This window comes from Myxocyprinus asiaticus, chromosome 16, assembly GCF_019703515.2.
Source record: "Myxocyprinus asiaticus isolate MX2 ecotype Aquarium Trade chromosome 16, UBuf_Myxa_2, whole genome shotgun sequence".
In the NCBI taxonomy this organism is placed as follows: Eukaryota; Metazoa; Chordata; class Actinopteri; order Cypriniformes; family Catostomidae; genus Myxocyprinus; species Myxocyprinus asiaticus.
The window spans coordinates 19,151,767-19,164,653 of NC_059359.1; the positions used below are offsets into that span (position 1 = coordinate 19,151,767).

The 12,887-nt window shown below is 38.7% G+C and overlaps 1 protein-coding gene across 6 annotated transcripts in view; it reads left to right on the forward strand.

The window, feature by feature from the left end:
• Positions 1-12,498, forward strand: part of LOC127454327 (protein tyrosine phosphatase type IVA 3) — a 52,344-nt gene extending 39,846 nt beyond the window's left edge. For 2 of the 6 annotated variants that reach the window (XM_051721446.1, XM_051721448.1), the window contains exons 2-6: positions 1,079-1,715; positions 1,954-2,046; positions 5,730-5,860; positions 9,575-9,649; positions 10,615-12,498. In XM_051721446.1, the coding sequence (XP_051577406.1) occupies positions 1,611-1,715; positions 1,954-2,046; positions 5,730-5,860; positions 9,575-9,649; positions 10,615-10,732 (522 nt within the window). In that variant the 5' untranslated portion in view covers positions 1,079-1,610 and the 3' untranslated portion in view covers positions 10,733-12,498. Of the gene's footprint in view, positions 1-213; positions 365-439; positions 674-1,078; positions 1,716-1,953; positions 2,047-5,729; positions 5,861-9,574; positions 9,650-10,614 lie in introns of those variants that run through there. The other 4 variants (XM_051721449.1, XM_051721444.1, XM_051721447.1 and 1 more) reach the window with 4 other exon arrangements.
• The last annotated feature ends 389 nt before the right edge of the window (positions 12,499-12,887 follow it).

A 12,887-nucleotide genomic window follows, 5' to 3' on the forward strand; every position in this document is an offset into this window, starting at 1 on the left:
TTAATATTCTTGATTTAGTGCGTAATGAAGTGTATGTAAAATGTCAACCTGCCTTTGAAAAAACATAAACGAGGCATGTGCGTATGTGGTGATACCTATAGCTTCATTGGCCTTGCTATTTTTAATGTTAGAATGGAGAGAGCCAGAAACGCATAGAAAGGGAGGTGGGGGTGGGCAGGTCTCCACTCCTAAGAGCATTATGAGTGCGTTTGTCTGTGACATTACCGGATAGTGCTGTCACTGTCATATGGTAAGCCAAGGCAGCCTCGACTGATTTAGAGCAGAGACTGTTATTACGGATCACAACCGTTCAGCCTCAGCTATTCCCACCGGAGCCCCGAGCGGAACACAGCCTATCGTCGAGGTAAGGGGGACGGCTCTCACGAGTCACGGGGCGAGATCATCCAGAACCGCGCTCGTCCCGCCCGATTTTCTCACGCGTGTTATTGGAGAAAGGGCTTTTAACTGAGGTCGCTTGGTGTATTACTTCACTTTCTCTCCCTCCGTCTTGAACTCAGCGCTGTGTGTATGCGTTCTTGGAACCGGTGATGATTGTTCCGGTGAATTTTTTTCTTTTGTTTAAACGTCTCTTTGTTTGAGAAGTTGGCACAGGTGAGCCCTACTTTCGCCTCTCGTCGCGCGACGCTGTCAGAGTCTCTGCTGTTTAGAGAACGTGAGCCTGAGCTCGTTTTCTTCGTACCTGTTGCTCATTTTTAATTGCGACTCCAATGAGTTTGTTTCAGGCTCTGCTTATGGAGTGAAGTTTGTTCGATGTTGTTTTACTTGTTGAATTGCTTAAGATGTTCTGATTTAGGAAGGTATTTGTGTTATTTTTTTATAACCCTGGACTGATAGAAAAAAATGATTATGCACTTAACAAATCTATGTCTCCTCTGCATTAGTCATCTTTCTGTCTTTAGCTGTCATTTTTTTTTGTTTTTTTTTTAACTCCACAAGGTACTAAAGTAAATTAAAAATGAGCATGTAAACGTGTTTGTATAAAAAAATTTTTTTTAGATGTGGTCATTTTTTTTCTATTTTGTTGATTGTCTTTCTCTCTTGTTCTCTTATTTAACAGCTTTCTCCAACAACCTCTTGTTCGTTAATGGAGTTCCGGCAGGGCAGCGGTGATTACTGCCAAGCCCAACATCGCAACGCTTGATCCCGGGTGGATACGCTCGGATCCGCCCCTGAATGTCCAGAGAAACGCCTTCCCTGCCCTTCTCTTGCTGGTCTTTTTGACTGACCACCTCGCTGTGCACCAAATGGGTTAACTGGCATCGCTGCACCTGGCATTTGGCTACCGGACACTGTTCCACCAGTCTAGTTGCCACTCAGAGTATCCCTAACAAGAGAAAGAGGCATTGGAAGAGGAAGATTCTTGTGGCCTACAAAATCCCAGGCAGCTTACATTTTTTATGTACTGATTAATAGTTATATATATACTTTTATCAGAGGATCCTGCTAATTCCTGACCTCCTTCACTGTGAAAGTGCATCTGCTGTAGCACTGCTCTGTAGACCAGAGTAGTGCTGTTCTGTAAGTGGACTGTTGAGGATCCTCACCCAGACTGGGTGTTTCGTTTTTTTATAGAGTGCAGAGACACCAGCATGGTCAGGATGAACCGTCCGGCTCCTGTTGAGGTCTGCTACAAAAACATGCGCTTCCTTATCACGCACAACCCCACCAATGCAACATTAAGCAGCTTTATAGAGGTGAGAGACTATTCAAATACGCAAACACAATACCAGACCCCTATTAAAGAGGTGTATGACAATTGCAAAAACATTTCAAACATCTTGGTGTAGAAGAGTCTGTAATTACTGTCAAGTGAAACTTATGTAATTGGTTCACGTAAATGGACGGAAAGTCATCAAATTCATAAGTTACCATGTACTCTTTTGTCCCTTGGTAATACAAACTTCACAGAACTTACTCAATCTCATATTTCAGGATTTGAAGAAATACGGGGCAACAACAGTGGTCCGTGTATGTGAAATCACCTATGATAAGACACCACTGGAGAAGGATGGAATTACCGTCATGGTAAGATATATTCTCTTTCCTTGTCAGACTGTAAATAAATATTCATATGTACAAAGTATCTCTCAAATTACCTTCTCATGTGCAGTTCGTTATTTGTATTTATTTTTTTGATCACAGACAAGTGCTACACTGCCTAGCCAAAAATGTTTTTGTTTTTTTCGCCGTTTGGATTTAAATAAGCATATACTTAAGAGCCTATGATTGGATCATTATTGCAGTGATTAATATGTTTCAGCTGGCAACAATTCTTCATCCAGCAAATATACATTTTAATCGGACAACAATTAACCTGTGTTATGCGCGTGCTCCCAAAGACAGAGGTGACGTGCAACATGTTTTACGGCAATTGCTCAGCTTCCTTCAAATATTCGATTATGCATTATGTCATGTATGCTTGGACAGACAGATGAAGACTGTTGCTCGACTACGTAAACCTGTTGTTGCTCGATTATAACTTGGCATGTAAATGTACTGAATGTAGTACCCTATAGTCTTTTGCTTGGCTCCATCATCTTTTGTTTACTATCATTACACCCTTTGTGAACTCGCATCTTTTTTTCCGAAACATGCATCTGCACACAAACACTCACTCTGTCTCCTGAATGTAATGATCCTGGAAACGACCTTAGTCGTGTCACTCCATGACACCCTTCCTTTAATTAACACCCCGCTATACTGCTGTGATGGTTCTGTAATCATGAAGGTTGATTGATTCCTGACAGCAAGTGAAGCTACTACATAGGTTTATACAACAATGGCTCATCTAAGATGAGGTTTGTCAGCACTGGCCACCAACACAAAATCATTCAATGCTTATCTAATCGTGGAACACAAGTGCTTGGCCTCATTGTCATGACTCATTGGATATGATGTTAAATGGATTGGGAGGAGGTTGCTTTTGCTCCGGTCCTCTGAAGAGATCTCAGGGCTTGACCGGAAGGCATGTGTGTTTGAGAATACAATCCTATAACTCCCTGCTTTTTGCCAAACATTAGAGCTTTCTTTGCTTTCACGTCACCTTTTTCTTGCTGGAGTCCAACATCCACATGTGTTTTCAATTTAGCTCATCAACATTTCCCCGTTACCATGGAAGCTGGAGGGGAGCTTGGTCTGTCTTTCTCCCTTTGTGCTTTTTATTAAGATTTTACTCCCTAATTCCCTTTCATTCTATTCATCCTCTCATTGAATGATATTAAATATGCATGCTTTACAGTCTGTTGTATGAACCAAATCTATTTTGTTTTATAGAAGTTTTCCCTGGCTAAGAATTCTAGAAATATAGATGCCTAAGCCTCTTAGATTGACCTGAGGTCATTCTAGATTCATTCAGCAGGCTGGTGCATCCCAGGCTTTACTTTTAGAAATGGTGCGAAGAAGTGCATGAGAAGCATGCAGCATAACAGACACACAGTTATGTAAATCAACTTTCTCCTCAGTACCATTAGAAGAACACTCTGTTGAAGAGAAACACTCTATATAGACGCCAGAAGAGACAGCCTGTTTGAAACATTGCTGTTATGTGTTTATGCCCAGCTGGACGAGATTTAATGCTTTAGTCTGATAACAACCTCCATGGCTCTTCATCAAGGGAACACAGAGCTGGTTACAAACATTGCTTTTATATGTTAGTGCTCAGCTAGACAAGATACAGTTCCTTTGTTTAGTTTGCAAATAACTGCCATAGCTGTTCCACTAGAAGAGCTATTTTAATTATGCTCTTTGGAGTCTACTTGAATAGGGTACTTGGTTACTTTAGGTAAAGTGTGTAGTTTTTGTCCTTGTCTTCCATTATTCAGGCAAACATGAAGTTCTGCCCCAAACTCTCACCATTGGTTGAGCTAGAATTTGACATGTCAGACCACAAACGGAGAAATGTTTTAAAACACCACAGTGTTTACACTCAGGGAAGTTAACATACGAATGGCTTATTTTTAGTTTTTTTTTTATCCACTTTAAACTGGAGCAGGAGAAAACATTGAAAAATTACACACTTTACCCTGATACTAAGTTGACTTTCCTTTGCTCTACCCTCTCTCTCGCTCGCTCACTCACTCACTCACTCGTGCTCTCTCTCTCTCTCTCTCTGTCTGTCTTTACTATGATGTTTTTGTGATTGAACCTCCTGAGACCTGAGCATGACTGATGTGTGCATTTTCAATTTTCGTTTTGATTTGTAACTAGTACCAAATAATAATAATAAAAAAATCAAGAGCAAATAGTTTCCCTAAAAATGTGTGGTAGCATATGTGGACAGTGGACACCAGTAGTAAGTTGTGAAATTTGTAAATAATACCAAGCTATAGCATTTTTGATCAAATTGTTTATGTTTCCAGGAGTGTTGGTTATTCATGTTTTTGAGATGTTACAGACATTACATCAGAAATTAGCATAATTAATTCTGATTCAAAGTAATTGCCAGCATCATCCAATCACTGCCAACCATGCTAAAATAAAATGATACATTATAAATTCAGAATATACTGTATATACTGATTACCATTGTCCCATGTCTTCCAAACATGTTGAGTGGTCCAAACATCATCTGCGGCCTGAAACTGAACTTTTGGTCAGATTTTAGGAGTGGATGCACTTAGCTGCATAGAGAGCTATAGGATGCTCACTTGCTTCATTGCTCCCTGTTTAGAAAATGACTTAGCCTCCAGTGCCAGGGCATTTTCCAAAATTAGGCCCACACTGCTGGTTCTAGAGTCAGTGCACCCTGGCAAGAGTACAGATACTCCTATCTTGGAATGGACTCCTGGAATTAATAGCCTACTGTTGACATACCAGACAAGGAGGGGCCTCTTAGTGGATTAAAATGTTATTTTTAAACTTAGAGATTCTCATAGACTGTCCTCGTAGAAAATGGTCTCTAAATGTCCCCTTTTCAGAGAACACCAGTAATGCAAATCACTGTGGTCTCTTCATTGATGTATTTAGGTCCAACACATTTGTGTTTAAAACATGTCATTCAGATTCAGTCTTCCACGAAAAGCTGCCTTTGAGGCGGAAAGTCTTTAATATCTGCGTGTGAGTCTGACTGTGCCCAGACTGTATGCGTTTGTTCTTCCATACTGAAGTTCTGATATGCTGAAGCATTTATCATAACCCAAAAGATTTCTCTGAAGCGTAAAGAGCAAGATCGCATGTGATTGCTGAGCAGCTCCAACTATTGATCAAGTCATAAGAAATGTAGAGGTTTAATATATGTTAAACTTTGACTTTTATTAAAGAGCTTGTTGAACTAGACATTTTTGTGTCTGTTTGCTCTGTTCCTTAAATGACATTTCTGATGATTCAGCTCTTGCACATGGTGCTGAAATGGAGCTGTTTTTGAAAAATCTTATTGAACTGGCAAAAGCGACAGGACGAGTGGACTTGCCATGTTTGCTGTTGCATAACTTGTGAAAATCACACAGGAATCATCAAAGGGTTTTGAAGGCTGCTGTGAATCTGAGAAAGAGCAAAGATGCTGTTTAATGCTGTCCTGTACAGCACCACCTGCTGGTGATGATAGGAATGATTCTTCACTTCATTAATGTTTTATTTTTACCTTCTGTCCTTTTCTTTTTCCTCTCCTTCTTTTTCCCCTCTCTGGTTCCTTTTCAATACAGACACACAGTAATCCATATTTAAAAACACCCTTTGTTTACAGATCTCATCCTACTGTTTCTCTCACCCAGGACTGGCCGTTTGATGATGGTGCACCTCCTCCTACAAAGATTGTGGATGACTGGCTCAGTCTGCTGAAGAATAAGTTTTGTGAGGATCCAGGCTGCTGTGTGGCTGTGCACTGTGTGGCTGGACTGGGTCGGTGAGTGGTAGGAAATCAGTAATACATCACATAACTCCAAAATATAAAACATTGCATATCTCTAATTGGACTGAAAGTAGTACTGGTTATTGATACAGATTTCCTGATTTGATTCAGATTCACAAGCTTTCGATTTGAATCCGATTTCTATACGATTTGATTCTATTCTGAATAATTTGGGTATATTTACGTTATAACCTCCTGAGACCACAGCATGACTGATGTGTGCATTTTCCATTTTCCTTTTTGATTTGTAATTAATAGCACCTAATAAACTAGCAAAAATAAATAAATTCTAGGGCAAGTAGTTTTCCACATATGGGGACAGCGGGACTAAGTTGTGAAATTTTAAATAAGACCAAGCTATAGAAAGTCAGATTTTTTTAATCAAATTTTTTATTATGTTTCCAGGAGTGTTGGTTATTCATGTTTTTGAGACGTTACAGCCATTACATCAGAAATTAGCATAATGAATTCTGATTCAAAGTAATGGCCAGCATCATCCAATCACTGCCAACCATGTTTAAAATAAAATTATACATTATAAATTCTGCATCTATGTACTGATTACCATTGCCCCATGTCTGCCAAACATGTTGAGTAGTTCAAACATCATCTGCATCCTGAACCTGAACTTCTGGTCTGATTTTAGGAGTGAATGCACTCAGCTGCATAGAGAGCTATGGGTTGCTCCCTTGCTCCCTTTTTAGTGAATGCCTTAACCTCTAGTGTGCTGTATGTCTGCACTGGTCTCAGAACAGCTTGAAATACACCTTATTTTCATCATGTAAATCCTCTGAAAGCAGTATTTTTCAGCTTTTGGATAAACCCATTGATTCTCAGTGTGAAAATGCACAGTGAATATAGGAATGCATTAACTAATGTTCATGAATAGAACCAAATTGTACAGTGATAACAAAATTTTAATTAAAATGAAGAGAAGTGACCCACAGATGTGTTAATGTTGAAAGTTATTCAAAATAACTAACAAGTTTTTTCAACTTTTGAGGGAATGATGTCCCAAAATCCACGTATGTGGACATCATGTTTATCAGCGCGTGAAAAATTAATGCATTTTTTAAAGCGGCATATCAAACAAAACTAGAGACGCTACTCTTTACACCAAAACAGGTTTCTACGAAAACACTTAGTTTTCTTTCCAGAGGCACTTTTGTTGGCTTTGCACCTGTAGAAGCATCACATGACTTGATGTGCCAAAAGTTTAACCCTTAAATGGCAATCTAGAGTCTTGTAAACCGTATTCAGTTGGTTTAAATTATGTGTGGCAGATAGTGAAGCCAAAATACAACGTTCACGCATGTGAACGTGGGATCGCACGAGGATAATGTTCATTTTGCTTACATATGAAATAATTTTTCTCTCAATTAATGCTGTAAATTATACAGGGAACTTTTTAACTTTGTACATTTCTAAAACGTACATTTAAAAAATTAACACCAGGGCCCAAACTATGCAGTCAAATTTGTGCATATTTTTACATAATTCTGCAGACACAGATTACATGCAGGTCTAATTGCTCATTTTCAGCCTGGTGTAAGGGCGCTGGGGTTTAGGTATTTAGAACGTGTAGACCAGAGTATATGAGTGGAGCATCAGCAGTTTCCACTCCCCAAGTTCTGCAGTTGCTCCGCTCTAAATCCACTATGGGTTTCAATTTCCTGCTCTTTACTCGGTCCCATCTCACTTATGAGAGAATCCCTGCTCAAAGTTTGCTCCAAACCATAATTTGCACCGAGATACAGCTCCACTTTAACACGCAGTGAATTCTTGCTGACATGGGTGGTAATATGTCTTGTGCTTATGATGAAGAGATCTTGGAGCATTATAGAACAAAGACGCTCCGTGCTCCAAGCAGAATCTCGCAATTATGCTCCCTGCTCTACTTCCAATTTGCACCACTCACATACTCTTATATAGACATTAAAATGCTCATCCGACATCTCCTCCTCATGGTGGTCAAACATTGTTGGTGAGCTTCATTCTATTTCTCAAACATATCAAGCCTGTTAGACAGGGACCTTTTCCCAGGACCTGTTGCTCTCATTCACCATCAGAATGCAATCAAGCATTGTGTGCGCAAAATCTCTGCCAGAGTTTTAGGTTGGCTTGTGTTAGTGCAGTGTTTGAGATTTACTGTTTACATTCGTTTTTTTTAATCATATTTTTTTGCTTTACCACAAATACCTTCTGTGACAGTCCTCAGTCTTGGCCTGTGTCCTGTCCTGGTCAAACACATTGTCCCTGCCTGACCACTTTGTGCCAAAACCAATTGTCAACTTGGACACACAATATTAATCCAAGTTTATTAATCGAGGCAAAAAGGTTGATGTCCAAAGACGGAAATGGTTGAGAAGCAGCTCTCTTAATTGCTCCTCTGTGTTCCCTATATCTCTTCTCAGCTGAGGATCCTGGTGTAGTCACTGTGTTGACCTCTTATCTTGCCAGCTGTCAAAACACGCACAGACCTTAATTAAGCTGTGGTGCTTAAAGCATCAAGCCAGACGGTCAAAATGCTGGAGTGGTGGTAGGCTAATGGCACTCTGGTTAACCCTGCCTGCCCTCCTCCCACTTTGACCTCTGACCCTTTCGCCAAAAAGTTAAGCACCAGCCTCTCTGACGTAGGTTGCCAGTCCTGTGGGAGCCCTCAGCAGTTTTTGACAGCGAGCCAATGTTTGCTTTACTAGGCCCAGTTTGTTTTGTTACGCATTGGAAAGGGGCACACTCAGTGGAGACTTCAAAGCTTGTATCCTTAGTGCAACTTTTAAAAATAGATAAAGGTCCCTAATGGGGAGTGACATTGCTCTTCAATTCAAAATGTATTGTATTCTAGTAATTTTGGCATTAGCGTATCATGATATTAGTTTAATAAAACAAATTTTTATATACGGCCTAACTGTTCTGGTTTTAAAATGTTCTGATTTTCAGGGCTGCATTATTATGACAAAAAATATTTTATTGTAGTTAAATTCTCTTGATAATTGTAATTGCTATTTAATTTGATTAATACAATTTACATTAAAAACTTATTTTATGTGGGCAATATGTGTGCCATATTCTTCATGTAGGCTACACATCCAAAATAAGTTCAAAACTGTGTCCCTCAATTACATTATTGACAGTCTTGATTTACTGATGTGCACAACAACAATAAACAGTGATATTCACATTGATCCTCTTAACAACATAAACAACAACAAAAAAATCAAATGTTGAATAAATTATACACAGACAATGAGCAACACACATGTCTGTGATTGGTTACTATGGTTACTTAACCACTGCAAAAAAAACACGTAAACAGAAAATTTTAATGCAACATGAGTAGACTTGAATGGAATGCAGTAATTTATACTTCACGATTAGTTATTTGTGGCAGCTGTAATTGTAATCTTGATTATTTTTGGAGTAACTCTGCAGCCCGGTCTCTTCATTAAGGCGTATGTGTTCAAAGATCCCCTATATATGTAAAAGCCTCCTGTGTAATACAATAATGTGTCTTACCTTTCACAAAAACGTAAACTACTTCAACTGAAAACTTGTCGTCACATGCACTAGGTAGTTTCCTTGCTCAGGGTTTAATGGTTCTCAAGAAACCCTTTTCCTAGAAATGCCTGTTGCTTTTGGTGGGCTTCACACACAAGCTGTTTGAGCAGTTGAGGTTTCCTGGTAGTAAATGCTGTGTGTATGTTGCAGTGCTCCAGTGCTGGTGGCTCTGGCACTTATAGAGAGTGGGATGAAATATGAGGATGCCATTCAGTTCATCAGACAGTGAGTATACATTACAGCAAACAATACGTCTCTGACACCTTACAGTAAACGACACAACACCCAATCATAAAAGCAAGCAACATCACAGTAAATGATGCAGGACTAGGGCATAATGATTAATTATTCAGTACTAACACAATGCCAAAATTATGCAGTGCTAATTTATCACAGTGATTATGCAGCATTAACGTGTTACAAGTAATTGTGCAACACAAATTATTCAGATTGAATTAGGACTTGTAGTATAGCAAAATGGATCTTAAAGGTATATTCCTTGAGTTCAATTCAAGTTAAGCTCAATTGACAGCATTTGTGGCATATTGTTGATGACACAGAAAATAATTTAGACTTGTCCCTCCTTTTCTTAAAGTAAAAAAAAAGCAAAAATCGAGGTTACAGTGAGGCACTTACAATGGGGCCAATTTTTGGAGGGTTTAAAGGCAGAAATTTGAAGCTTATAATTTTATAAAAGCAATTACATTAATTCTTCTGTTAAAACTCATGTATTATTTGAGCTGTAAAGTTGTTTAAATCATAATTTTTACAGTCACTTTTACAGGGGATTGGACCCATTCACTTCTATTGTAAGTGCCTCAATGGAACCCAGATTTTTTTAAAGGGGCAAGTCAAAATACATTTTTGTGGTAATCAATATTATTCCACAAATGCTGTCGATTGAGTGTTACTTGTATTGAACTCGGAATATTTCTAACATCTTATATTGGTCTTTAGTTGTATTACCAATTATATTTTAATCTGTATTTTGCCATTAAAATATCCATAGAAGCTGACATGGACTTAAAAACAAGCAAACAAATAAGCATATAGCATATACAGTAATAACAGATTATCACAAAATGTGCATATATTAATTACTTTGTTTACCATATTTGTTAAGATTCTTCTCACAGATCAAAATTCTCAGTTATATGGTTGATGGCTACATGTACATATTTTTTCCACAGGAAACGTCGGGGCGCCATCAACAGCAAGCAGCTGACATACCTGGAGAAGTACCGCCCTAAACAGAGACTGCGTTTCAAAGACCCACACAACCACAAAAGCAAGTGCTGCCTCATGTGATCCGGTTTCACCAGCCTGCCACTGAAGCACCCATTCACTTATGGACTAAAATTACCAATCCAGTGCATTTAAACTTTTTGGTGTATATACGAGACCCCTTCACACAGGGTCTTTACCATCTCAGGGCTGTGAAAGACGAGCCTCTTGAATTTTGTCTTTACACACAAACCCCCATCCTAATTGTTTTCACAAATAAATTGTGAACACCCACACAGACACTAATGCATACTATTCTACACACTCATACTTGTAGTCAAAACTCTTTACCAACAGCACACAGTCCAAAGATGATCATGGCCAGCCACCTGCTCCTCTGGCATTGTGAACCACAATGAGGTCACAGAACAAAATCACTGTTTAATGTTACCCTCTTGCGTTCTTATAAAACTGCTTGACTGTCCTGATCTTAATTGTTTAATTAAGGAGTTTCAGAATGCATGTCACTCAAGTGACCAAGCTTTTTTAAGGATGTGAGTGACTAGGTTGGCCTAGCACTCTGCTTTTTTACATTGTACCATGAATCTTCTCCGGGATTAGAGTTTTGCACCACTGGCTGCTTATTATTAGGACTGGGGGAGTCAGTGAAGTCTGGATTGGTCACATAGCACACGTTCACATTTTTTACTAAGTTTTGAGTTGTTTTTGCTGCCTTTGAGGTGTTTTGGGGGTGCACAGTGAAGGTCAGAACTCCTTTATGAACTTGCTTATAGCATTGCTTAGCTCATGTAAAAGTCCAGCTAATCTGAAACACTGAATTGTCCCAGAATGCCAGCAATGAACTGAGAGGAATCCATGCTTAATTTAATAAAACCACAAGAGAGAGTTCTCACACTACATTCAAAGTAATTATCCGGAATTGCGGAGTTATGGAAAATTGCACAATATTTATTTATTTGTGCTCACTTGACACTGTGATAACTTGTCACTGTTGTATTATGGAGATTATAGAATTTCAGAATCAGTACAATTTCAGAGTAAAGGGATGGTTCACCCAAATAAGACAATTCTGTCATTATTTACTTTTTTGTTGCAAATTTTAATGACTTTATTTTATCCATGGAGCACAAAAGGAGATGTTAGGCAGTATGTTAGTCTCAGTTACCATTCACTTTCATTGCATCTTACAACAAAAGTTAATGGTAACTGAGGTCAGTGGCAGATTTAGGCATGGGCAACATGGGTAGTTGCCCAGGGCAGCATCTTGCAGGGGGGCGGCACGAGGCACCCACACAGACCCCCCCCCCTACTGACTGAGGTTGTCATTCTGCTTAACATCTCTTTTTGTGTGCCACAGAAGAAAGTCATACAGGATTGGAGCAAGTTGAGTAAATGATTACAGAATTTTCATTTTTGGATGAACTATCCCTTTAAACTATTTTTTTTCTTCATAATGAGAAATGAAATGGCATTACATGATCTCTGCCTAACCAATGGTCCTGTAGACACCAGGGAAGGAAACATGTAAATGAATGTGTCAGTGATTACTGAGCAATGGGTATGGTACTAAAGTAATCACACATGCTTCAACTATCTGATTTTTAATCTGCTTTCCCTAATTGTCATATTAATTTGGATATGAATGATCAGTATTCTGAGTGTGGCATCTAATGCATAAGACCCTAGGTCTGGATAAATGTCAAATTTTCTGCAAACCAGATTGCACAATTAAGCAAATATTAAAGAAATGTCCAATAAAGGTGTATCTCTGCTTAAAGTATCTAAGGTTAAAGAATACCATTGCAAATAAAATTTAATTCTGAATTTTAGGGAATGGTACATTTTGATTACATTTGACAAATACAGTATATATGTTTACCCTTCAATGTTCCTCTACAAAAGTAAAAACAGGAGACTAACCATATCTAATTTTAAGAGAACAGAATTAACTCACTCCAATTGAGATCTGAAAGTTCGGATGGGGGATCAGGTTGTTACATTTGCACCTCTAACTTTGCTAACTAGACACATGTTTTATTCTTGAGGAAGTAATGTCACGCAGGAGACAAAGCTGCACTGACAAGCTAGCTTGCTTTCATGACACTCATTTAATAATCCATCATATTGATTCAATAGTCTTTTTGTTGTTTAGGAGAGATATCTTTAAGTCTAAAGTGGTTCTTCAATTAAAAGTAAATGAAGCAGCCATATGTTGCAC